The sequence below is a fragment of the Limanda limanda genome, chromosome 2 (genome assembly GCF_963576545.1).
Source record: "Limanda limanda chromosome 2, fLimLim1.1, whole genome shotgun sequence".
Classification (NCBI taxonomy): Eukaryota; Metazoa; Chordata; class Actinopteri; order Pleuronectiformes; family Pleuronectidae; genus Limanda; species Limanda limanda.
In genome coordinates, this window is record NC_083637.1 from 4,485,434 (window position 1) to 4,510,667 (window position 25,234).

Below are 25,234 nucleotides of genomic sequence, written 5' to 3' on the forward strand. Positions count from 1 at the left end.
TGGCGTAACACCCGAAGGCCGTCTGGATCGGAAAATAGATTTGTTTCTTTCAAACGCACCAACATGTCACTCGATGAAGGCTCAAGCAACACAACAGACGCACAACACTTCCCATTTGTGTTACTCCAGAGAAGCTAAACTCATTATGTCTGGAACAAGAGAAAGAAAACAAAACATCTTTTCTCTCCGTCTGCTTCCGAGAGTCAGTGATGTGCAATTGATCAAAATATGGCAATTTAAGTGACAACATAGGGCGTATTAGCTGCCCCATTTCAAATTCATATAGTCTCCTTATAATAAAAATATGCTTTTTTCCCACTATTCAATGGCTGGGTGGTGTAAAGTTACATTACATTTCATTAATCGATACACAAATATGGACAAACCTTTTTAGGAAAAGGTAGGAGGGGCTGAAGTGGCAACACTGGCATGATATTTACTTATCAATGGCGATCGACTTCATAACATCTGCTCTCCTATGGCTTGACAGGGGGGGGGTCGTCGGACGTGGCTGCGGGCGGGGGGGAGGAGGCGTTTTCGGGGCTGGCAGAGGAGGGGGAGGCAGGGCAGGAAGCCGGGGAGGGGAACTCTTTTATTGTGACGGTGACAAGGTTGGTGGTGACATCAGTGACCACAACATCCTTGCAGCTCGGCGCCATTTGGGGGGACCAGTCCGGGTCTCCCTCGGCAGGCACCCTCTTGGGTTCGGTGGGGGCGGAGCTCTGGTCCCCGGCTGGGACGGAGGGGGGGGTGGCGGGCGCCGGGCGTTTGGCCTGGCATTGGAGAGGGTCTTTCCTGGCTCCCTCTGAGGGCTCCATGCTGTCCAGGGCCTCACCCTCCTCCTCCTCCTCCTCCTCCTCCTCTTCCAAGGAAGAAGAGGGTGAGGAGGGGAGGAAGGGCGACGGAGACAACCCTGGGTTTGCCTCCGAGGACGGGGCGGGAGCGGCTGGCTTGGCGCTCGGCCCCTTCTGGGGGTCTGTGTGAGGTTTACTGGGACCCTCGCTGGAAGGTGAGGCTCCAGGGGGGGGCTGGGAGGTGGCGGGAGATTTCCCCTCAGAGCCGCTGGAGCTGGAAGGAGACGGAGGTGACTTGTACTGAGAGGAGGAGGTGTGGTCGGCCCCGGCGGCCGTGCTGGAGCACGACCCCGGGTGGGAAGGGAAAGCCGCAGGACCTCCACACTGCAGCCCAAACGGCTTCCCGTACATGGGGAACCCCAGCATCTTCAGAGGAGGCTGGAAAGGTCTGTACGGAGCCTCTCCCTTCTTCCCGATGATACGATTGCGTGACGGGATGTTCTGGCGTCCGGTGGAAACATTCCTACTGCCGGCAGCCGAGCCACCCCTGCCTGGCTTGTCAATGACCTTCAGGTTGAGGATGATCCGACCTCTCTTGACCTCTCGAGGTTTGACCCTGCGGTTGAGGATGCGGACGGTCTCGGAGAACGGAGAGACGTGCATGCGGGAGGGGAAACCTCCGGGGTTGGAGAGAGACGGCCCTGTGGGGTCCGGGCGCGGCAGAGGACGCCTGGACATCCTGTGGCAACGGTGAATGTCCTTCTTTAGCTTGTGGGTGGTCGCGAGGGAGTTGAGTTTGGGAGAGGGTGCGACGGTTGAGGAGGAGGAGGACGAACACGGCAAGAGACGAGCTGTGGCAGAAGAGGAGGAAGGTGCTCGGGTGGAGGAGGAGCGTGACGTGGTCTGACGGGCGGTGGAGGCTTGGCGGGCGCTGGACGCTTGCTGGCGGGCGGTGGAGGCTTGGCTGCTCGGCTCTTTTTTATGACCACGTGCCTGAAAGGAAACAATCAATGTAAGAAACCGTGTTTGCAGGAGTGAGTATTCAACCTTCACAGAAAAATAAAGAGCTATAGTCCAGGCAAAGTAGACCATTTTGGAGCCAAAAATAGAGGTAATTGTAAAAGAATTTTTTTCAGCATAGATTATTTCTGTGAGGTGTCCAGAACAACATACTAAAAGTCCTAAGAAATCCTAGTTGAGGAAATATGTTTAATTCTCATCAATGTGTGCCAATAAGGCCCGGCAACAATACACCCCAAAAAGACTATTTTTTTCCTTTACTCCTATCAAAATGAAACTTTACACAATGAAAGTAGCCATGAAACGTAAAATTTTTTGTATTACAAGTTTCTTTGAAAATGAATTTATGTATGTTTTTGTAATACATATGAATGGTGTTTGCCTATGCAAATTAGGACATATTCAATAAGTGTGGAGCTCATGTGCTTGTCAAATTCATTTCAAAAGAAACTTGTAATACAAAAATGTTACGTTCTATGGTTACTTTCATTGTGTAAAGTTTTATTTTGATTGGAGTAAAGGAAAGAAATTGTCTTTTTGGGGTGTATTGTTGCCGGGCCTTATTGGCACACATTGATGAGAATTAAACATATTTCCTCAACTAGGATTTCTTAGGACTTTTAGTATGTTGTTCCTGACACCTCATACAAATGATCTATGCTGAAAAAAATTATTTTACAATTAGTCGGTCGTAAAACGCTACTTTGCCTGGACTACTAGTTTGAAGAGTTAGATGGCAAAATACTCAAATCTTCTTCCAATAGTTAGCCTGAGAATCCTGCTTTTTGTGATTTGTAAGATAAAAACATAGTAATTCATGATCTCTGGGATTAAACTATGTCCAGGTGAAGATACCTGAAAACGCTGCTTGAGTACCTCAACTGAAAACACTTCCAAACCAGATTTAATAAGGATTTAATTTGAATGTGGTGTTTTGACCTTAAATCAACCAAATCAGTTGAAAACTTAAGTATTGTTTCCTGAAGAAACCTTTAGAATCTAAATCCGCCTACGACACCACCTTTGACCATTTCACTCCCACTCACATAAGTGTCTCTAACTCTATTTGAATAGTAAGAACATGTAGTTCAGGTCCGTGCAGATTTAACAAACATCAAAATCTACCTTCATGACTAGGTTTTTGGGTTTCGGTCCTCTCTTCTTCGGGCCGTTCATTTCCCTGTCCCGTTCCCTGATGAAAAGAAACGACAGTTAACTCAACACACAGACAACAACAAGCTAAAAGCAGAGTGAGACGTCTGGAAGATCAAACATATGAAACGGATCAAATGAGAAGGTTGATGAAGGTTGTGGGCGTATGAAAGTAGAGCAGTCAGACACGCAGCCTGCTTGAAGACGGCCGCTCTCTGTTCGTCTTGTGTTAAAGTTTCCACTTGATGTCTCATTTCAGTTTTGTCAGTTTCATGGTGTCCGTTTTAGCTTCAGTCTTAACTAGGGTTGCAAAGGGGCGGAAAGTTAAGCTCGGGAATTTTGAAAAAAATAAAATACGCATATTAAACGCTGAGCAATAAAAACATCATTTAAAACTCTATTTTAAAGATGTATGGAATGCAGCACACGCTGCACGTTGAGTTTCAACCCTCCACTGTGCATTCTTCCATCACATGCACAGATAACTCCCAGCATCCTTCACTCTACAGCAGGGCTATTGAGGCCTGCTGTAGTGTGCAGGACTAGTCAGGTAAGTTTCCATGATATCACTGGGGAAAATATATTAGCATGCTGATTGAGGATTGTTCATCTGTTCATCTAGCCTATTTACATTCATTTATCCATCAATTGTAAAATATGTTTACAGACTATTCCAATTGTTTGGCTAACTATTTATATCTCTGGCATTGCATTAGTGTTTCTTTACAAACTTTTTTCTCATCTTATTCTACAGAACAATGCCACGTGCACTCTCTCATGTGTGGAGACATTTCACCTCATCCAATGTAGAAGGAAAGGCTGTGTACATTTGCAAATACTGTGCAAAGACCTATGTTAAGAATGACACAACGATGCAGAAGCATATAGTCAAGTGCCCAAAGTTTCCTCAGAGCTCAAATCAGCCTATGACAAAACAAAATGTTTATATTTTTGTCTGTATATGACAAGGTAAATACAGTTAGTATAAATTACCTACAAAATTTCCAGTTTATTCCCGTTAATTCCCGTATATTCCAGTTAATTCCCATGGAAAGTTTCCAACTTTGAATATTCCCGGAATTTTGCAACCCTAGTCTTAACATCAACTCTCACATGCAGCACAAGTGGCCTGGTAGCAGATATAAAAGACTTCAGAATGTGAAGACACTAACAGAGCAAGTAGAAACACCACGAGACACAGGAGATAACTTCCAGTGAGATGACAAAACACTGTGCAAGAACAAGAACTAAAAACTTCAATAAACAAAATAGACTTGAAGATAAGAGCCCAAATCCTACGTTTTGCATTCTGAGATATTTCCATCAACACTCCCACCGGCTCACTGTGACATTTCCGGATATCTTACTAAAGGGGCTGGCAGTAAAGGTTCCAGGAAATGTCGGGAGCAACTGACATTTACGTTTTGACATACAGCCAGAAACCAGATCTCAGGGAAACGTCCGGACATGGCGGCATGTCTGAAAGCAGCTTTGGTGTATGTTCTGTCTTCGTATACTCACTTTTGCTCAAAGCCCATTATCAGCCTGTCATCCAGAATATTCTCCTCTGGCTCCCAAGTGCTGTGCCTAGACAAGGACGGAGCAAAATCCACTTAATCCACATCTCAGGTTTATTATGAAGACATTTTAAAAGCACGACAACACAGAGAAATCATTTGTTTTCCACAGACTGAAGGTCATGATATTTACATTAAATTCATCACTTACTTCATGGCCCATCCTTTCCATTTCACCAGGTATTCAAGGCTCCCCTGCAAAACAAAAGGGACAGAACGTGGATAAGTGAAAGCTGAAGAGAGATTTCAAAATAAAATACTTTTAAATCTGGAATTAATTTGCAGCAGCGACTTTATATTCTTGGATTTTTGTTATTTAAACAGAATCCGATCCTGCAGGATGCTTTTCAAGCAGAACATCATAATCACATGAATTTAACCATGTTTCCGTCCTTGTCAGGTTCGATATTCATCTGGCAAAAATCATATTTGCTCTTAATTATATTTCAGTTTAGGGACCATCACTTCTAGTTGTGGGATGCCTTACAGCTGAGCTCATCCCCTCCCATTTAAAATCCCATACACTCGATGAAGTCATGATTTTCACAAACTTCTTTTCCACACTGAGGGAACTCGAGCTGCACGGTAACCATTAAATATCTGCACTGCCAAAAAGGACGAGTCACTCTCAATAAAAATTGAATGGAGAGGTTGTATCGGGCCTTTAAATGGAAGTTGTGATTCAGTGCAAGCGATTGGATTACATATAAAAAGCTTTAATATTTAGATTTTGTATAGTTTTGTGGAGCATATTCTTGTATATTCATATCTTGTATAGTGTGTTATGTGCCTGAAAGCTTTCTGCTGTAACAGGCAGGAAAAGGTCCTATATATAAAGCATCAAACCTTTATATATAGTTAGTTCACTTATACTTAGGAAGTTCACTTATACTTAGGAACTAATAGAGAGACATGAAGGTCTGTGTTGGCCTGCAGCTAGTTTTATTTTTAAGATAATTTAATGATTTGCATCGTTAATTAAAGTCTTGTGAAAGAGGAACAGTGTTTATACGATTAATCGTCTTTCTGCTCCTTTTCATTTTAGATTTTGTGTTTGCATTTAAATAGTTTTGTTTGGTCGATGATGGAAATAAACTTTATATATACACATAATAGGTGTGTGGAGCATGTTCTTATGCTGGAAACTTCCTGCTGTGACACAGGGATTTCCCAGTTCAGGCTCAACAAAGCACATCTGCATCCCAACAAGTATAGTTTTGTGGAGCATATTATTGTATTCTCACATCTTGTGTAGTGTGTTATGTGCCTGAAAGCTTTCTGCTGTAACAGGCAGGAAAAGGTCTTATATATAAAGCATCAAACCTTCATTTATAGGATTTTTTATCTTATACGAGCCACAACAGGCAAATAAAAACAACCTCAATCAGCTGTGGCTGGTGGAACAACCCCAACAAACAAACCAAAGAATCTAAAAACAAACAGTACATTAAAAAAACAACCACATAAAACCATTATGTTGAGGAATTAAAATGAAATGTGACAGGTAAATCCTTTAGTGAGCTTCTGTGAATGTTATAAAATGAACTTAGGAACTAATAGAGACGTGAAGGTCTGTGTTGGCCTGCAGCTAGTTTTATTTTTAAGATAATTGAATGATTTGCATCGTTAATTAAAGTCTTGTGAAAGAGGAACAGTGTTTATACGATTTGTCCTCTTTCTGCTCCTTTTCATTTCAGATTTTGTGTTTGCATTTAAATAGTTTTGTTTGATTGATGATGGAAATAAACTTTATATAAATATAAACACATAATAGGTGTTTGGAGCATGTTCTTATGCTGGAAACCTCCTGCTGTGACACAGGGATTTCCCAGTTCAGGCTCAACAAAGCACATCTGCATCCCAACCAGCAGAGACCCAAACTGGGGAGTCCAGTAACTGGGAGGCCTGGCTGTGTGCACCAGTCTCTTTAAGATGGCATCCAGCCCTCCTTTATGGGGGTCTTCTCATGGTCCACAAGCCACAACAGGCTGATGAAACCCCAGCCAGCTGTGGTGTGTGAACCCCGGTCTCCTCCACCCGGGACTGAGGTGTTAGTGGACCGGGGATCCGAGGCTGCAGGAGCGGGTCCGAGGCTGCAGGACTCGGGTCCGACCTGAGGACAGGGACCGTGTAGCTTTAGCTTCTTAGCTTCATTTAGCTTCTGTTAGCTCGCAGCACCAGAGACTCCATTTCCCTCCTGCCCCAGCTGCTGGCCTCTTCTTTGTGTCGCTGGTTTTATTGCCCCTGTGCTAAGTTAGCCTCCAGCTAGCTGTGGCTAACCGAAGACACCTGGCAGCACCGAGGCCTCTGCTAGCGGTCTAAGTGGACCCGAGCCGAGCCGAGCCGTGCCGTGCTGACCGAGGGAACAACCTCTGCAGGCCGGCCGGAGGACTCGGTTCGGCGGCGGGTGTCTCACCTTGCGGACGCGGCGCTTCAGGATCGCTTCCGCGGCGAAAATACGATCCCCGGTCGCCTTGGCCGTCTCCATCGTCTCTCTGTGCCCGGGGTGAGCTGCCTGTCTGCGGGGAACAGCTCCACGGAGAGCCGGGGTGAAGGGAGAGAGGGGCGGCACACACACAGACACACACCAACACACTCTGTAACACACACACACACTGTGATACACACACTCTCTACTACGACTGCTGCAGCAGGTCACGTGGCCGGGGTCAGCCCCTCTGGTCGCCCTGGCAACGGAGAAGACACTCGCGGGGATGCGAAGAAACGCGCGCTGCTGTCACGTGGCTTTGAAGATGAAAGGAGGCGCCGCCATGATGACTTACACACACGGACACACACCGATCACCGTGTGGGGACACACCGCCATGATGACTTACACACACGGACACACACCGAGCACCGTGTGGGGACACACCGCCATGATGACTTACACACACGGACACACACCGAGCACCGTGTGGGGACACACCTTAACTTAACTTAACTTATCTGATATTATCTTAAATTAACTTATCTTTACTTAACGTAACATATCTTATCTTAACTAAACTTAACTTATCTTATCTTATCAAAGCTTAGCTTATCTAATCTTAACTTAACTTATATTATCTTAACTTAACTTATCCTATCTTATCTTATCAAAGCTTAGCTTATCTAATCTTATCTTATCTTATCTTAACCTAACTTAACTTAACTTAACTTATCTTATATTATCTTAAATTAAGTTATCTTAACTTAACTTATCTCATCTTATATTAACTTAACTTAACTTATATTTACTTATATTTACTTATCTTATTTTATCTCATTGTATCTTATCTTATTTAATCTAACCGAATCCAATCCTATCTAATCCTATCTTATTTTATCTTGTCTTGTCTTGTCTTAACTTATCTCATCTCATCTCATCTCATCTCACCTCATTTTATCTTATCTTATCTTCAGACCAGTGTGATCCACAGACAGCTGCAACGTGTCAGGGCCGTAGCCATGATGTTAAAAACACTGAAGGCTCCAGTATGCTTCTACGTTCTCCGTTTCTCGGAGAGGGCTCCACGGAGGACGAAGAGTCTTTTTGATTTTTACTAATCCGACCACTGTACGTCGAAAAAAATTCACCGCCAAACCCATAGGTGGCGCAACGGAAGACGAGCTCAGAGAAGCCTACCCCATTTTGGGAAGAAGAAGTCCACGTGTCTCTGTTTACATGTTAGCCTGCCTCCCACACACTGAACCATGGCAACTAACAGAACTAAATAGAGTGACACCCAGCGTGTCAAAATGCTGATGTTATCGTTTCTTAGCGCAGCGGTTCCCCGGTCTTGTTTCCGAACTGTGTTGCGGATTCCACAGCTTGAATCTGCTTGAGGCTACATGTAGCTAGAAGCTACACGGAGCTAGCTCCCCCCCAGCTTCCACACACAGTCAGCAGGGACTCCCGACACTAACTACTACCCAGTGTTTGCTTCTAACCTGACGGTATTATAGAAACAGTGTCATGATAGAAGTGGAATTAAAGTCGTGACGGCGGGTTCTTGCACTGTTACCACCGCACTAAGCATGGTGGCTAGCCCGCTAGCCTAGCCTGCTAGCGCCGTTTTGAAAGCTCGTTATAACCGTATGTGACCGTGCACACATGCCGTCAGTGCTCTAACGAGCCACCGTCAGACGGACAACTCCGCTGGCTTAACACACACGTCACATTAATCGTAGAATCATAGTTGTGATTGGGTTTGATGTGACAGGGAAGGAAACAGGAAGTTTGAGGTCCGGAAATGACGTCGTAGGGAAATGACGTCGTAGGGAAATGATGTCGTTCGCGGACCAATCACAGCCAAGAGCTGTCCGTGGGGTCTCCGAAATAAAGACGGACAGTTAGAAAAATCAGACGTGTACGAAAAGCTCTCCGAGGCGCTCGGGGAGAGCGTTCTACGACGGATAGGGCGGTCTTATCTGTCCGTTTTAGAAAATACGTACAAGCATAAATTGGCCTTGAGGAGCACAAGTAGGCCCCCCCACCATATGCACCTTATCTACCTATTTTATTGTATTTTATCTTGTGCTTCTGTTTTTTTATTCTTTCTACCTCAATATTTTTAATTTTATTCTATTTTATTGTATTCAAATATACCGGCTGCTATGACAACTTAATTTCCCTTCTGGGATGAATAAAGTAATCTATCTATCTATCTATCTATATGGTGTTTTTTGTCCGTGGTCCAGCGGAGACCTAGACATAACCTGCGGTGTGGCTTCCCACTCTTCCCATTCCACACAGAGTTACCAAAAGAGATCAGCAGTTCATCAGCTTCAGAGAGGAGCAAAAACAACAAACAAGAATTATCTATGGCCCTAAACTACGCTGCAACAACAATGACACAAATGAAATGACACAAACATATAACCTAGCTCCCATATGAACAAGGGGAAAAGAAACATAAAACAAGAAGAGCTTCTCCCTCCTACTCACTGCTACTAAAGGTGGTGAGGGGATTTGGATACGAAATAATGTGATTAAATCACGACTTGAACAAGGTCACAGTAAATCCTAAATCCAAAGATTTATAATCCAGCTACTAATCCAGAAATCTCTGTCTGTGGCTCTAATATCTTGTGAGCCGTTCATCTGATATAACACTTGCACGTCGGCAAACAAGAAAACAACTTCATCAATTTGACGACACATTCGCTTCAAAATATCACAACAACAGAAGTTAAATGTTTCCAGGGGACCCAAAAAAGTGATGAACCTGGCTGTAAGACAAGACAGGGTACGATTAAACTTTATTGATTCTCACACTGGGGAAATTCAGTTGTTACAGCAGCAGGAAGGTCAGAGTGAGGTAGAAAAGAGAAATATGACAAATATAAAATATGCAATAGAATAAAAATAAGAAATACAAAATAATAATGATATTCATGTTTCACTGTGGTGGTTTGTATAGAAATGTAATAAAGTAAAGTGCAGTGGAACCGGATGATGAAACCACTTGTACATTCATATAAGGACATATTGTGATGCACAGATCAATATATCATATATATAACAAAAAGTTATTTACCTTTAGAAATAGTGCAAAATAGTATAGTATAGTAGAGCGACATGTGAAAAAAGTGGGAGTGAAAGGATGTCTAGTTTTGGTCTCTGTGATGAAAGTTAAATATAATTATAACAATTTAATAAAGCTCTTGTATTCATGAAATTTAATAGGCATCTTTTCTTCATTTATTTATTGTGTTATTTAGTGGTTATTGTCTTTTATGCTTTTGTTTGTATAGTGAATGTTGATGTGTTGTTATGATGAAAGTTAAATATAATAATAATAATTAAAAGAAACTCTCTTGTTTATCAGAATCAGATTCAGAATTATTTTTATCGCCACGTATATTTGCATATATTGGAAATTGCCAGGGTGTGGGTAGAGAATGACAAATACTTTCTTAGCAGGACATTTTTACATTACATTTTTCATTTAGCTGACGCTTTTATTCAAAGAGACTTACAATAAGTGCATTCAACCCCGAGGGTACAAACCCAGAACAACAAGAATCAAGACAGTACAATTTTTCTAAAATAAAGCAAAACTACAACCCTCATCGATGCTGCTAAAAAGCCTGATGATGTTTTCTTACACCTGACATCTATTGCACTTCTGTCCGTCCTGAGAGAGGGATCCCTCACATGTGGCTCTCTCTCTCTCTGAGGTTTCTGCATATTTTTACCTGTGAAAAGGGTTTTTAGTAGTTTTTCCTTACTCTTGTTGAGGGTTAAGGACAGAGGATGTCACACAATGTTAAAGCCCTATGAGACGAATTGTTATTTGTGAATGTGGGCTATACAAATAAAACTTGATTGATTGATTGATTGAAATATGAGGCAGATAAATAAAGCGTTATAGATCCTCACTGTGGACAAACATTACATCATGATTTTTGTTTACATTTCTATTGATGAAATATAATACATTTATGATTATTAATATAGTTTTTGATGCTCAGCTCAAACACCACAATGAACACAAGTAGAAAACTCTCCCCTGTGTTGGTGGGACCTGGCCCCGCCCCCCACGTTGCCCCGGGCTGCGATTGGCGGAGCGGCCCGTCCATCCCGCTCGTTGTCACTTCCGGTTGCAGTGACGCGGTTGTTGACTCTGCTGTCAGGAGTCAGGGACGAGGAGCCCACGAGCAGGTGAGAAGAAACACACACTTCCACACCTTTAACCCGCTGCGTTTAGGTCCTATATCCCGGGTTAGGGTTCGGGTTAGGACTAGGACTAGGAGCATGAAGGACTGGAGCCACTGGGACCAGCACCGGGACTGGCCTCGTCTCCTTAGCTCCCAGCGGGTCAACCTGAGCTGGGATTACTGGGAAACTCCGGAGCAGAATGAGTGGAGACTCTTCTTCGTGTGTTTTTGAAATAGAACCAGCCTCGTTTGAAAGCCGGTTTCCATAGCAACTAAAAGCTCCTGTGTAGAGTGTAGCACAGGAAGTGGAGAGTTGCTAGTTTCTGCTAATGTGTTGTGGTGTTAGCCCCAGCTCATCAGAAACCATTAGCATCAATCACACAATCAACTAATCACATTAGTGCAGACAATGTTCATACATCTCCACTTGTCTCATAGGGCTCAAACGGATAGTTCACCCAAAAATGAGAATTCACTCATCATCTGCTCACCACCACCATTTTTTATATTCTATTTTATACTATTTTATTCAAATTTTCAAGAATTTCATTGCCAGTGACTGCTTAATGTTATTGTTGTGCATTTGATAATAAACACTTGAAACTTGAAACTGTGCCGATGGAGGGAGTGGGGGGGAAGTGAGTCCACACAACACTTCTGGAGTCTCAGGGGTAAAAAGTGTTGTAGCCAAATGATTGAAGTAAATGGTGAGCAACAGAAAGAGAAACAACTTGCCTCCAATCAGCTTCTGTGGTGTCATCAAAGTGTCCGTCAGCCCACATCCGTTCTTCATCCTCTGTTCTTAACTCTCAACAAGAGTCACACCTCTGAAAGACCCTCATAGTAACAGGGGATAGAACCTCAGAGAGAGAGAGAGAGAGACACATGTGAGGGATCCCTCTCCCAGGATGGCCAGATGTAGAATATAACACATCAACAACATGTTACAACATTAATGAGAAGAAGTTTGTAAGTGTGTCACATGTTTAAAGTGTTCGTACTTAAGGAAAATGTCGGATAGAGATGAAGGGAGCAGCAGCAAAGACGAATGAAACGGAGGAGTGGTTGTCAGTTATGGTAGAATATGTGAGTAGGCGTATAGTGTGTCATGCAGTCTAGTGTAATCCTAGTCCAGGATCCACCAGGAGCACAACACACAGGAACAAGTCTCTGATAGTGCAGTCCAGTTATTCCACTCATCTAACCACACGTTATGGTCTGTCAGCTCCGCAGCCATAAGAGGAAATGTCGAGGGTTGTTACACCTGTCGCTAATGTTCCTGAGCGGTGACATCACTTCCTCTCACGGTTAGAATAAATCATTCATTGATGCTGACAACAAACCCCCGGCCTGCGGTGGAGCAGACATGTGACGAGAGCTGCTCATATTCTACATGTGCTTCCAAAATCTGTTTTCTAATACCAGTTCACACAGACTTCACTGTAAAACCCTTTTCTACCCAGGCTCTAACCTTAACCCCTAAATGTCTCTCTATACTTTTCAGAAGGAACATTCAACATTCTAGATTTTCATTTAATACTTCTTTTGTTGACTTGAAGTCCTAAATGTAACTTGTTGAAACCTTCCGAAACCCTGCTGTTTAAAAAATGGTGGTCACAATGTTTTAGTTGGTCTTTTCCTCTCGGTCTTGATAGTCACACCCCCTGGAGGATAGCGGTTGAGAGACAGTTCTTTTTAGCGTTTGAAACACAGATTGGTGATTCGCCATCGGCTCGGAACCGACTCCTGGTGGAACAGTGGTAACAACAGAGCTCTCTGTTTCCCGTCAGGTGACGATGCAGTTCCTCGGCCGCCTGTTGGACACAGTCTCCTCTGTGTCGACCCTCTTCACCAACCCCTACCGGGTCAGGGACGTGCCGCTGGCCGACTACGGTGGAGCCGGCAAAGTCCTGCTGAAAGAGGAGGGGCGTATCTTCTTGTACAAAAACACCCACTGTCAGTCATGGGACTGCCTGCTCATGTGCCCTGAGACGCCATCGATGGTTCTGAGGTCAGTATTGATCACATGACCGAGTGGGAGAGTGGAGATCTTATCACAGACTGGTGATGTGTCACGTGTTGTGTAATACAGCCACTCAGCTCTAGGTTTAGATGCATCTGTTAGGATGTCTGTGACTTTAATAGCACCTGCAGATTTGTTTCCCACGATGGACTGTGCGTCTCCACTTCCACTTTTACAAAAATGATGACAAAAGTCTGTACAGTATTAATCACGAGTCAGTTTCATCTGTCAATCGTGACATTTCTCCCTGTTTTTATTAGGGATGGGGGGAAAAATCGATTCAGTTACAAATCGCGATTCTTGTGAATGACGATCTTAAATCGATATGCTGCCTCCCAAATCGATTAAAAAAAAAAAAAAAATGTTTTTTTTTAAAACATATTTATTGGTTTATACCAGGGGGATATATGGGGGGAGCAACATCACTCCAGAGCATGTTGACCAGCTCTTGTTTTTGCACAAGAATCTAAACATACCCAAGCACTAGCTTTGCATCGCCTACATGCAAACAACAATAGCCTACTTTTTGTTTATTTCAAAGTTTATATTTTAATTAAACTTTTATTCATTCTATTTAATTTATCTTTTATTTATTGTTTAAATGTAGCCTAAGTGGCATACATTTCTTAATCTGTCAGTTTGTGTGCAGTTGACAGGGGCTATACAATAATAGGGAACATTTTTATTTATTTTCTCTACTGGCTGCCCGGCAGTCATTAAGTTAATGTTAATATTTGAAATAAAACTGGTAAAGCTCTAAGTGAATTTGACTGTGTTGTATTTGAAGGAATGATTCAACACTTTTCCATGGTCCAGTATTTAAAAAAACAAAAAAAACAAAAGAAATCCCTGGAAATCGTAATATCGAATCGCAATACTTACAGAATCGCAATACCCACAGAAATCGCAATACATATCGTATCGCCACCTAAGTATCGTGATAGTATTGTATCGGGAGGTCCCTGCCGATTCCCGTCCCTAGTTTTTATAGCATCAATTAACAAATTTAAACCAAACTAATCCGAAACGCAAACACTTAGACAAACATCAGTGTGATAAGACAAGCCTAAAAGGACAGAAACCACCTCTGACAATTTTTTTTATTGATGTGTACTTTTACTTTTTAGTTTGGTGTATATGTATCTTTATATACAGTCTGTGATTCCAACCTTCAACCTAAATCAGAGCCTTTATCTTGAATGAAGCCGGTGTTGAGTCATTCAGCCACAGATATGAAAAGCAATGAAGACTACAAACATTATCATTCCTGTCAACTTTATTGGTCATAAAGAGATCACACTTATAGCATGCTCAAACATGTGTGATAATCATCATAGAGCTCTTAAAGCTACTTCGTAAACTTGTGCCTCAGTGTCACAAAATTAAAAGGGAAATTCTAAAATGTTTATTAGTAAGGGGAAACAAAAGAAGATGGATTTGACAGCAGCTTTTCATCAAGAAATAGTTCAATGAACAAAAATGATTTTCATTAACAAATGTCCACATCAAATAGAAAATGATGAGGCACCCTGAGGCTCTGGGCTCTGGGAAAATACAGTTGTATGCAAAAGGCAAATTAGATTTTATATGGATTCTTTGAAGCAAAAAATAAATCAGTCCAAGCCCCACAGGAAACATTAAAAATGAGCCTTTCTTCGAATGTTAATGCACTGTCGCTTTTATTTCAAAAACTTTCACGAGAAAAATAAACTGTTTAAAGGAACTGGAACTGAGAAGAAAGAATCTTCTACAAACAAGTCACTGATCCGTAAACCTCAACATGTTCCAGGAACTACAAACTGAATCTATTGCAACAACCCTCATAATCCCCCGATTTGGACATGACTAAAATATTGTGGGTAGAAACGTGCTGTGCTGTGTATTAACATTTAAAATTTGGAGGAAGTTTCACTTTTAACGTCTGTTTGCTACAAAGATTATATTTACACTTATAAAAATATACCAAAAATACAATTTTCCAGGTTCAGAAAAACTTTTAAATACAACTGTACTGATCTATAATATTCGTCCATCTCTTTAATCTTCTCTTAACATTGCCTCCACTGTCCTGCCCGAGCCAGGCTGTTTCAGGTGGGCTCAGAGGAGGACGCCATGAACTGGTTTGCGCAGTACGCTCTCAAGCTCCGGCCCTTCTACGAGACCCTTCCCCTGAAGGCTGAGGCCACGCAGCCCATCGTGGACTGCATCCGCAACCACCCGGACTGGAGCTCTGCCCACATCGCCGTGGAGACGGCCCTTAGGGAGTGTCTCAAACACAACTATGTCCAGAGGTAAGATAATACTTTTGTATGTTTTGGATTTTGTGTGAAAACCTGTTGAACACAAACGTGTACAACAGCTGCATACACTGTTAAACCCACACTAAATGAATGGGTAGAGTCAGTTCTCCTGACGCTCTGAAATCAACCCGTCCTCTTTCTGTTTCCAGTCAGATCAACTCCAAGAACGTGTGCGGTCAGACGCCGCTGCATCTGGCCTGTGAGCGTGGAGACCTGGTGTGTGTGAAGGAGCTGCTGGAGGAGAGCCAAGCTCGAACTGACATCAGAGACCGCAACGGAGAGACGCCCATGCACTTCGCCGCCAAGCAGGATTCTCCTGCCGTCATCCAGGTGAGCACAAGGGAAGGTTCCCCCCCCTCATGTTTAAAGGTTGGTTAGTGAGTGCATCATGAAATCAGGTCAGAGGGAAAACATCAGTCCATCGTCTGTACTTAAAAAGTGACCTCGACTCTGGGTCTGGAAAGGGAAGCTCATGCAGAAGGGCCTGGAACCTGTATTCTCTCAGATGACCAGCAGAGTACAGCTCCATTGGTTGTTGGAATCAACCAATCCATGTTGTCGTCCCTCCTCTCGTCGACAGGTGCTGTGCTCTCGTCTGTGCTCGGGCGTGAACGAGCTGAACAGCAACGGGGAGACGCCGCTGCACGTGGCCTGCCGCATGGGACGCATGGAGGCCGTCAAAGCTCTGCTGGACGGAGGAGCCAAGTGTGGTGTCGTCGGCGGCACTGGGTATCCCATCCACAGCGCCATGAAGTACAGCGAGAAGGGGTGAGGACCATGAGCCGCTGTGTTTTCTGTACAGTACCTGTTTTAAAGGAAATGAGGAGCATTTAAGAACTTTTTTGAAAGCTTAACAATAACTGTTTTTCGGGATTCTATGCAGTGTGTTTTAGAGACGATGAGTTATGTTCTTAATACTTGATAGTAAATGTGTGTGTGTCTGTCAGCTGTGTGCAGGAGATCCTCAAAGCCGACCCAGGCCAGCTCCAGGCTGAAGACTCTCTGTACGGAGGGACGCCGCTGCACTGGGCCAAAACTGCTGAGGTAATCAAACGTTTACTCCATAGGTTTTGTGGTTAGAAATCCGTTCTGAGCTGTTTAAATGACACACTTGCATTCTGGTGATAGAGTTCACCTGCATTGGTGTGAGCATGTTAAAGCTTTGAGGACCCTGTGATCTGCAGCTCCGTGGCAGTGATGGCCACCTGTTAATGCTGTTTCTCTGGTCGCTCAAATTAACTCAAGTTTTTGGATGTTAAAGATGTTTTTGGGGGGGGGTTCTGTGTCAGATGTGTCGTATCCTGCTGGAGCATGGCTGTGCAGTGAACTACCTCAGCAAGACCGGAGAGAGCGCCCTCCACATTTTGACCAGGAGGGGGCGCTTTGAGGCGTCCATGGTGTTGCTCACCCACGGGGCGAACGCCAACCTGAAGGGGCAGGACGGGAACACAGCCCTTCACCTGGCTATGAAGGTTTGTACCCAGGATACATCTCTTCAGGTAAAAACCACAGACTGGACTGAAAAAACGAATGACGCATATCCACGTCCTCTGGTTGCAGATGGACCACATGGAGCTGATCAAAGCTCTGATGGTGTTCGGTGCCGACGTGGAGATCCACAACGACCTGGGAGAAACCCCCGGACTGATCGCTGCACGCACCAGCAAAGGTAAACGAGACCGGAGGGAGGAGGGCTCGGAACTGAGAGGGAGACGGATGAAAGATTCTGTGAGAAAGAAAGAGATCAGAAAGGAAGTCTGAGTTTTAACAGGGAAATGCTTGTGATGAAACTTACTGTGTCTCATCTAACTGCCTGGGTTTGGTTTCATGTGGTTTTATTTGAAAGCACATGTTCTGCTGTTGATAACACAATCACTGCATGAAAATGATTGTATGTAATGAATAACTTTAATCTTTACAGGTGCAATACAGACATTGTTCTGCCTTGTAGTGTGATGAAGATTGTTGATTCTCACATGCAGAATTTATATTGCATGCTACAGGACAAGAAACAGTCTAAAGACGTAAAAACACAAAGAATGAACTTAAATGTTTAATGTAATTACAATAATGGGTTAACTGTATAATCATAATTGACATTACAGTTTATTTTGAGCTTATTGCAGATTCACATTTGTTGTTGACACATTGATTTGATTGCATATGAAACCTCCACCCGACACTCTGAAGAAGAAATGGTGATGAATAGAATTTGCTGTTATTGATTTTGCAAATGCATGATGATGAACAGCCTGCTCATGCTCTCTCTCTCTCTCTCTCTCTCTCTCCCTTTCTCTTCTCTTTCTGCTTTTTGTGGGGTTTGCATGATTTAACATATTGACTTGCTTGCGTGTGTGTTTGTGTTAACACGATAGGTCCTAATAGAAAGATACTGCTGGACATGCTGTGTAGTGTAGGGGTCCAGCGTTGCCACCCCCCCTCCCCCGGCAGCCCTCCCCCCGTCACCTTCAAGGCCAAGTCTCAAACTATAGGTAAAACCACCTGTTCCTCACATTTACCTCACAGCTCCACTGGTTCAGGCTTTCTACAATTTGAATGTCTCTCTTTGAGTCAGGGAAGAGCTGCTTAACTGTGAAGACTTTTTACATTGTCATTCTTTTTATATTCGTTGTATATTTTACAGTTGAGCTGATTGTTCTCATCGTTCTAACTTACGGTAGAATCGTCATCAATCTATAAAATACAATTTGATGTTACAGAACGGATAACTCTGCCAAGGCTTAACAGTCCCCTCAATAAGATCCATGAGATATCTGGGAAATGGTTCAAATTCTAGTATAGTTCAAACTTAACCAAATTTGCATCACTCACAAATAAAGCAACATTTATTATACGAAATCTAAAATGGTATTAAACTGAATAGATATTCGTAGTAAAACTCCCATGTGACTTGTAGAAAACCCAGTGCCCCCTTTAGTCTTCCATGATTTACCAATCAATTACTGGCCCATTGATTTGTCATCACCACCAATAGCTGTTGTGATTGGCCGACAGGGTTTGAGGACATCATTCATGTGGGGGCAACGATCGGTGCGATGAGCAGAGGCCCGTCGGAAGTGGACGGTCGCAAAATGGTGAAGAAGAAGTGAGTATTGTCCACATTTTATTCTGAAATGAGGGTAATCTGGGCGTAGGCTGAGGGTGAATCCATACTTAATGAGATGTTGAGGATTGTAGTTTTTATTAAGATAAAGAGAAGTCCTTGTTTATTTTTTCTGATTTAGTTCTACTTCTAATACCAAGTATTAAAAAACCTTAAAGTTTCTATCGATCTTTTTATATTAGACGACAAAGCTCTCTGGTGTAAAGAAGTCATTTTGTTCTCCTCTCCTCTGCTGCAGGATGGACAGTCTGCTGTGTCTGGATGGTGGAGGTATCAAGGGTCTCGTGTTGATCCAGATGTTGATCGCTCTGGAGAAAGAGGCTGGTCGACCAACCAGAGATCTCTTCGACTGGGTCGCTGGCACGAGCACCGGGGGCATCCTGGCCCTGGCTATAGTCCACGGTTTGTGTTTTTCCCTTTCCGCTCCACATTGTTTGTGTAAAACTGCATCAAAACAATAATGGCGGCTCTTTTATATGTAGGTAAGTCTATGGATTACCTGCGCTGCTTGTACTTTCGAATGAAGGAGCAGGTATTTAAGGGGTCACGACCTTATGAATCCGCACCGCTGGAGGACTTCCTGAAAAAAGAGTTTGGGGAGAACACCAAGATGACAGACGTCCAATACCCGAGGTAACTGCACTTGCATTGTAACTTACAGTGGCAGCGAAAAAGCTCTCACAGGCTAATTAATAAAATGCTCCAGTGTTAGCTACATGATTGTGTAAAGCACCACTACTGCACCACAGGAAAATATGCAAAAATAAAACCAATACTCGTTAAAACTTTCCTTAAAGATTCAGTGTTCAGCCAATTAGTTCCCATAAAGAAGGCTGCGTTTCTTTCATGTGGGGATCTGTGTTTCTTCTTAGTTTCTGCTGCTTGGAGAAATGTAATCAACCATCTTGAAATGCAATTTTTGGTTTTGCTGGGCCTTTGAAGGTTTGAGCTGATTTTGGGTGAAACCAACTCTGCTCTGAAACCCCAGACTGTCAATAAAGATGCTTCCTGCCACTGTGCAAAGTTGAGGCCGGAATATCCCAGATAAACGTGCTGCCATCTTGCGATTTTAATGTGATTTTGAGCCAGAACTTGAGCAGTAGTGATCTCTCGACCAATCATGAGACCGTCTCAGCTGTCAATCATGATAATTCGCACGGTATTTCAAGTGTAAAATAACAAATTAAAACCAAACTGAACAGAAAATAAACATTTAAAATACATCAGTGTACCTAGAGCTACATAAAACGACAGACAGCATCTTCGGAGAAAAATTATGACTTAATAGTGGTCCATGTCCCCTCCGCTAACATGGAGGAGGTGGGGTTTATGATCAATACTGCAGCCAAGCTTTAGAGAGAGTCTACATCTGAAACCACTGAAAAAGTAAAAAATAGTTGTGAGATTCTAAAATATGTATTGATCTAAATTGTCTTCTGCGGCACTTTATCTGTCTCCTCTCTAACAGTTCCTCTTTTCTCTTCACAGAGTGATGGTGACCAGTGTCCTTGCAGACAGACATCCAGGGGAGCTGCACATCTTCAGGAACTACAACCCTCCCTCCGTCCACAGAGAAGCCCCATACGCCACCACTGCCACATTCCAACCAATCACCATCCCACAAGGTAATCCACAACTACCACTTGTGTGCGTTGGCCTTAGACTAGTGCAGAATAGTGGAGTGCACTAAAACTACCACTGGATGGCGTCAAATCTTACCTTTAATGACTTTGAATCTCAAGAGTAAAAACAAAGTCTCAGCTTAGTTAACTTTAGAAATTGTGTGAATGCAAATCCCTCCATGTGAGTTTGTGTGTCAGCGAACAAGTGCACCTGTTGCCGTGTTGTTGTTGCAGGATGGGAGGATGAGGATGTGTTGATAGTAGGATACACAGAGGAGCCGCCCAGAAAGCGTAGGAAGGTGACGGATGAAGGTGTGTGGGTGTGAATGAGAGACGACGAGCAGCTGCAAGGAACAGCTTCACAAAGATTTTAATTCTGTCAAAAAGTTTTATTAACTCATATATTGAAATATGTGAATGTGTACAAACACATACTTATGAGGCATAGCAGCAAAGAAATACGTGTTTCAGCTCTTTGTCCTTCTCCCCATCGATCAATGTGTTTGTTTTAAAAATTAAGCATTAAGTCATTAAGCATCTTTCTCTGGAGTTTGGAGTCTATAAACTGCCTTTTGGCTCATTCTCTTATTCTTGTCTTTACATCAGAACAACTGGTGTGGCGAGCTGCCCGCTCCAGCGGTGCCGCGCCCACCTACTTCCGACCGAACGGCCGCTTTCTGGATGGAGGGCTGCTGGCCAATAACCCGACACTGGACGCCATGTCAGAAATCCATCAGTGCAACAAAGCCTTCAAAGCGGAGGTAGGCACATTGACAGCAGTTTCATATTTTTATTGCTCCCTTCCATTAATTGCTCATTCAATCGCTAACCCACAAGTATTATTGTTCTCATTGTGTCATTCATCTATCTGTTCCCTCACTTTCTAACTCATCTTCACACTCCTGCCTCTCAGGGCCACCGGGAGGAAATCAAGAAGTTGGGTATAGTCGTCTCCCTTGGGACAGGTAGGCCACTTCATTGTGTCTCATCACAACTAATTATATATTTCATGCTCCGTCTGAACTAAATGCAAAGGTCAAGATCACTTTCTTAATCTGAAAGTGTCAACAACCACTTTGTGCTGCCAGGGGCATGAATGACAAGTCTATCTCATACTAAAGCCCTTATTCCTCCTGACCAGTCTATATAAAAGGTACTAAGTTTGACTGGGGGGTGTAGGCATTGTTGTAGTTCCTTCTTTTTGTAAACATGCAACAGCTCTAGTTGCATATAAATCATCATAGTGATAATAAATTGGGATCAATGAATACTTGCATCTGAAACGTGCTCCCGTGTGTCTGCAGGTAAACCCCCTCAGGTGGTGGTGAGCTCTGTGGATGTGTTCCGACCCACCAATCCTCTGGAGCTGGCCAAGAGCTTTGTAGGAGCCAAGGAGCTGGGCAAGATGCTGGTGGACTGTGTGAGTTGAGCTACGGCCACTGCTTCAGTCTCCAACGCTTTGTTTTGTAGTTAAATGAAAAGCCTGTTGGACCCGTAACCATTGATTTCTACTGTCCCATGAGTCAGAGTTGTGTTTTTCATATTTTTCTAGTCTTTTAATTGTCTCTCCCTCTCTCTGACTGAACAGTGCACAGACTCTGATGGTTGTGCCGTGGACAGAGCCAGAGCCTGGTGTGAGATGATCGACACCATCTATCACAGGTTAGCTGAAAAGGAACTTGCTGTGCTTTGGTTCTTTTTTACCACTAACTCTGCTCTCTGCCCTCGTTCGTTTCTTCCAGCAAAACATCTTTATCACATCACCTTCTCTGTGTGGCGCACCTTCCATTCTCTCTTATACTCTGATGCTTCCTATACAGTGTTTTAAATAATAAAGACGTGTAACAGACCGCAGGATTCTGGTTGACAAAGGGTAAACATTTAGCTGCTATAGCTGACAATGACCAATATTCGGATATTGATCGGATTAAGACAATAGGCTGAATAAGACCAGTGGTGGAGGAAGTACTGAAGTTTAGTACTTAAGTAAAAGTACAAGTACCCAGGAAAATATATACTTAAGTAAAAGTAAAAGTACTACATCAACAATCCTACTTAAGTAAAAGTAAAAAGTACTGACTTTTAAATTTACTTTAAGTATTAAAACTAAAAGAACTCACGCAATGGGTTGTCTCTCAATGTCTAGGCTGTGCCATTTTGATAAAGAATGCAGATATAGCTACTGGTAATACTCATGCCTCTACAGATGTCACTACTAGTAATAATTATAAGCAACAACATTTGCAGGTATGGCCTGCCCTTTTAAGGAACGGGCCCAGAGAGTGACGTAGTGCACCTGGGTAACTTGCGCAAGAAGTGTGTGAATACGAGAAGTGAACGAGCACCTAGAGGTGATGAGAGTGTTGCTCCGGAGGACAGTCAATAAATAAAGTGGCGGCGTTAAAACTAAAGAAACGTCTCCTCCTCCTTCTTAACGGAGTGGTCCGAACGGCTGCTTACCAGCCACTGTGTGTGACTGTGTGTGTGTGTGTGTGTGTGTGTGTGTGTGTGTGTGTGTGTGTGTGTGTGTGTGTGTGTGTGTGTGTGTGTGTGTGTGTGTGTGTGTGTGTGTGTGTGTGTGTGTGTGTGTGTGTGTGTGTGTGTGTGTGTGTGTGTGTGTGTGTGTGTGTGTGTGTGTGTGTGTGTGTGTTGTGTGTGTGTGTGTGTGTGTGTGTCACCCAGATGCGGAGCTGACGAGTGTGCACCCTCCGTCGGCCCAGCGCTGAACAGAGTAGCTGATGGTTAGATAGTGATCAACTACGAACTTTAACAGGAAGAGTGAAAACCGTCACAGCAACATCTTGGCGAAACTGTGTTCATAAAATGTAACGAGTAACGACACATATTGTAGAAATGTAGCGGAGTAAAAGTATAGATAATAGCTGCAAAATGTAACGGAGTAAAAGTAAAAAGTATGCACTATTATTTTTACTTAAGTAAAGTACAGATACGTAAAAATGTACTTAAGTACAGTAAAAATACTTCGTTACATTCCAGACACTGCCATGTCAACAGCATTTTCTGATTATCGCAACCTTACTCATACTCTGAATAAACATCCAGACATTTTAAGTTTTGCAATCCTCATTTAGACATGTTTACTTCTTAATTGCTTTATAAAATCCTATTTGGAGTTTTCTACTAACTATCCATCTATCAAAACAATATCTGATTAAACGCAGTAGTTGGAATATTGGTGTTCATGTAAGCTTAGTAATTGTCAGATAAAGTGGTTTGAACAGAAGAACAGTCAAATGTGGGTGTGTTAGTCCTCTGGAAGCTTGTTAATGCAATAATCTCATAAAATCTATCTGGGATTCAGAAATCCACTTGTCTGCTTTGAGTCCTGGTTTGAATAAGAGTTACATTTCATTACATTATATACTGAAAACCATTTATATGGACGTTAGTATACAGAGCTATGCATAACTCCTATTATCCTCAGTGTTTGGCTCATTTGCAGTTTGATATTAATGTCTGTGAACCTGAACGTAACTCTTTACAAACCCCTGTGTTAACTTGTACAGATTGAGCCCCCAGCTGTCACAGGAGGTGATGCTGGACGAGGTGAGTGACGCGGTCCTGGTGGACATGCTGTGGGAAACTCAGATGTATCTATACGAGAAGAGAGACATTCTCCGGTCCCTGGCCAATCTGCTCCTGGATAAATGACATGCATGAGAAAACCGCAGGGAGATGGAGGCTGAGAAGACGGGACCACGAGGGCAGAAGAGATGATGCATATCAGGAGAGGATGAGAGCAACTGGTCAAGGCACGAAGCCATTGGTGTGATACAAATACTGAAATCTAAGGGAGGAAACAACTGACTTCACATTGCGTGATAAACAGCAAGTTATGTAGCATCCTGTGACCTTATCTCTGAGCTTATCATTATCGTGGTTTATCAAGTTTTCTGTTTGTACACGAAGCAGTGAAGGGCAGAGTGCAGAGTTTGACTTCCGGAAGTATTTGAAAACAGGTTCAATGTGCGAGTAAGTGGTATCAACCAAATCAGACAGGATGTAACACATGTCCGCTAACTGTGGTTTAATGATCTTCGCAGTGTTTGTCCTCAAATAGAGTCTGAGCAGGTTCTAATCCATTTCTGATTGCTTGTGTTTAAACTTAAACACTTGTCACATTTCTTTCATACTTGTCCTTCACAAACTCCCTGAGGCGATATGGTGTTTGTAATGAAGCGCTTAGATGATGTGGGCAATATTAAAAAGTGCTGCCTTATGTGTCTGATACCCAAATTTAAACCATTGCATATGTCCACAAGTCTTTTCCATGCCTTTATAATTTATTTATACTCACTTTGAACAGGGTATATAACTTCGCAGCGACATATTTTAAATGTTTAACTACTGTAATGGGACTGGAGACTAGACTTGAATTATCAACTGAGTTGAAAGACAAAGAATGAGACCACTCAATGCAACCTGCAGAACTTTGAACTTGAAGCAACAAATTAATTCCTATGTTTTTTTGTATGTGGATTAATTACCGAAGTGTATACTGGTATGATAATAAAAATATATTGATATTTACAGATGATGTATCCATGACTGATTTGTTTCTTTAATCCATGTGGTTTGTAGTTTAATTCATTCTGCCTCTTTCTGCCCCTGTATGTTTGATTCATAATCGCTGTGGCCATTAAAAAAGTAAAAGAAGAAAACTGACTTGACTTTATTTAAAGATACAATCCGTTAACAATATTAAACGCTGGTGCTGTAAAAAAAACTATTTAACAGTTTAGTGCAGTATAAAAACATTTATTAAGTCTGGTGCTGTATATAATATTTGGTAAGAATGAAGCAAGGACAGATGACAACAAATATTTCATTATATATACATGCATTATATAAATCAAAAATACAGTGTAAATGCAAATTAAATGTAGAAGTATAGACACATTTAGCTTGAGAGTCACCACAAATAATTAAAAACACAAATCTGTTAGCCTATTAGCT

The 25,234-nt window shown here is 42.7% G+C and overlaps 2 protein-coding genes across 2 annotated transcripts; one reads left to right on the plus strand and one right to left on the minus strand.

Moving 5' to 3' along the window:
- Positions 1-476: 476 nt before the first annotated feature.
- On the minus strand, positions 477-7,109 carry cbx6a (chromobox homolog 6a). The gene is made up of 5 exons (XM_061095304.1): positions 6,960-7,109; positions 4,695-4,738; positions 4,488-4,553; positions 2,940-3,006; positions 477-1,787 (listed from the first exon to the last, which is right to left on the minus strand). Exons 1-5 carry the CDS (start codon positions 7,029-7,031, stop codon positions 477-479), a joined length of 1,560 nt encoding a protein of 519 aa, XP_060951287.1. The 5' UTR covers positions 7,032-7,109.
- A 4,033-nt stretch (positions 7,110-11,142) lies between these two features.
- Positions 11,143-24,810, plus strand: pla2g6 (phospholipase A2, group VI (cytosolic, calcium-independent)). The gene is made up of 18 exons (XM_061086647.1): positions 11,143-11,192; positions 12,979-13,199; positions 15,293-15,502; positions 15,661-15,841; positions 16,092-16,279; positions 16,459-16,555; positions 16,801-16,983; positions 17,072-17,180; positions 17,887-18,003; positions 18,527-18,617; positions 18,874-19,037; positions 19,118-19,268; positions 20,124-20,260; positions 20,864-21,018; positions 21,171-21,222; positions 21,562-21,677; positions 21,846-21,919; positions 23,785-24,810. The coding sequence occupies exons 2-18, from the start codon at positions 12,985-12,987 to the stop codon at positions 23,927-23,929; spliced, it is 2,385 nt and encodes a 794-aa protein (XP_060942630.1). The 5' UTR covers positions 11,143-11,192; positions 12,979-12,984; the 3' UTR covers positions 23,930-24,810.
- Positions 24,811-25,234: the final 424 nt, after the last annotated feature.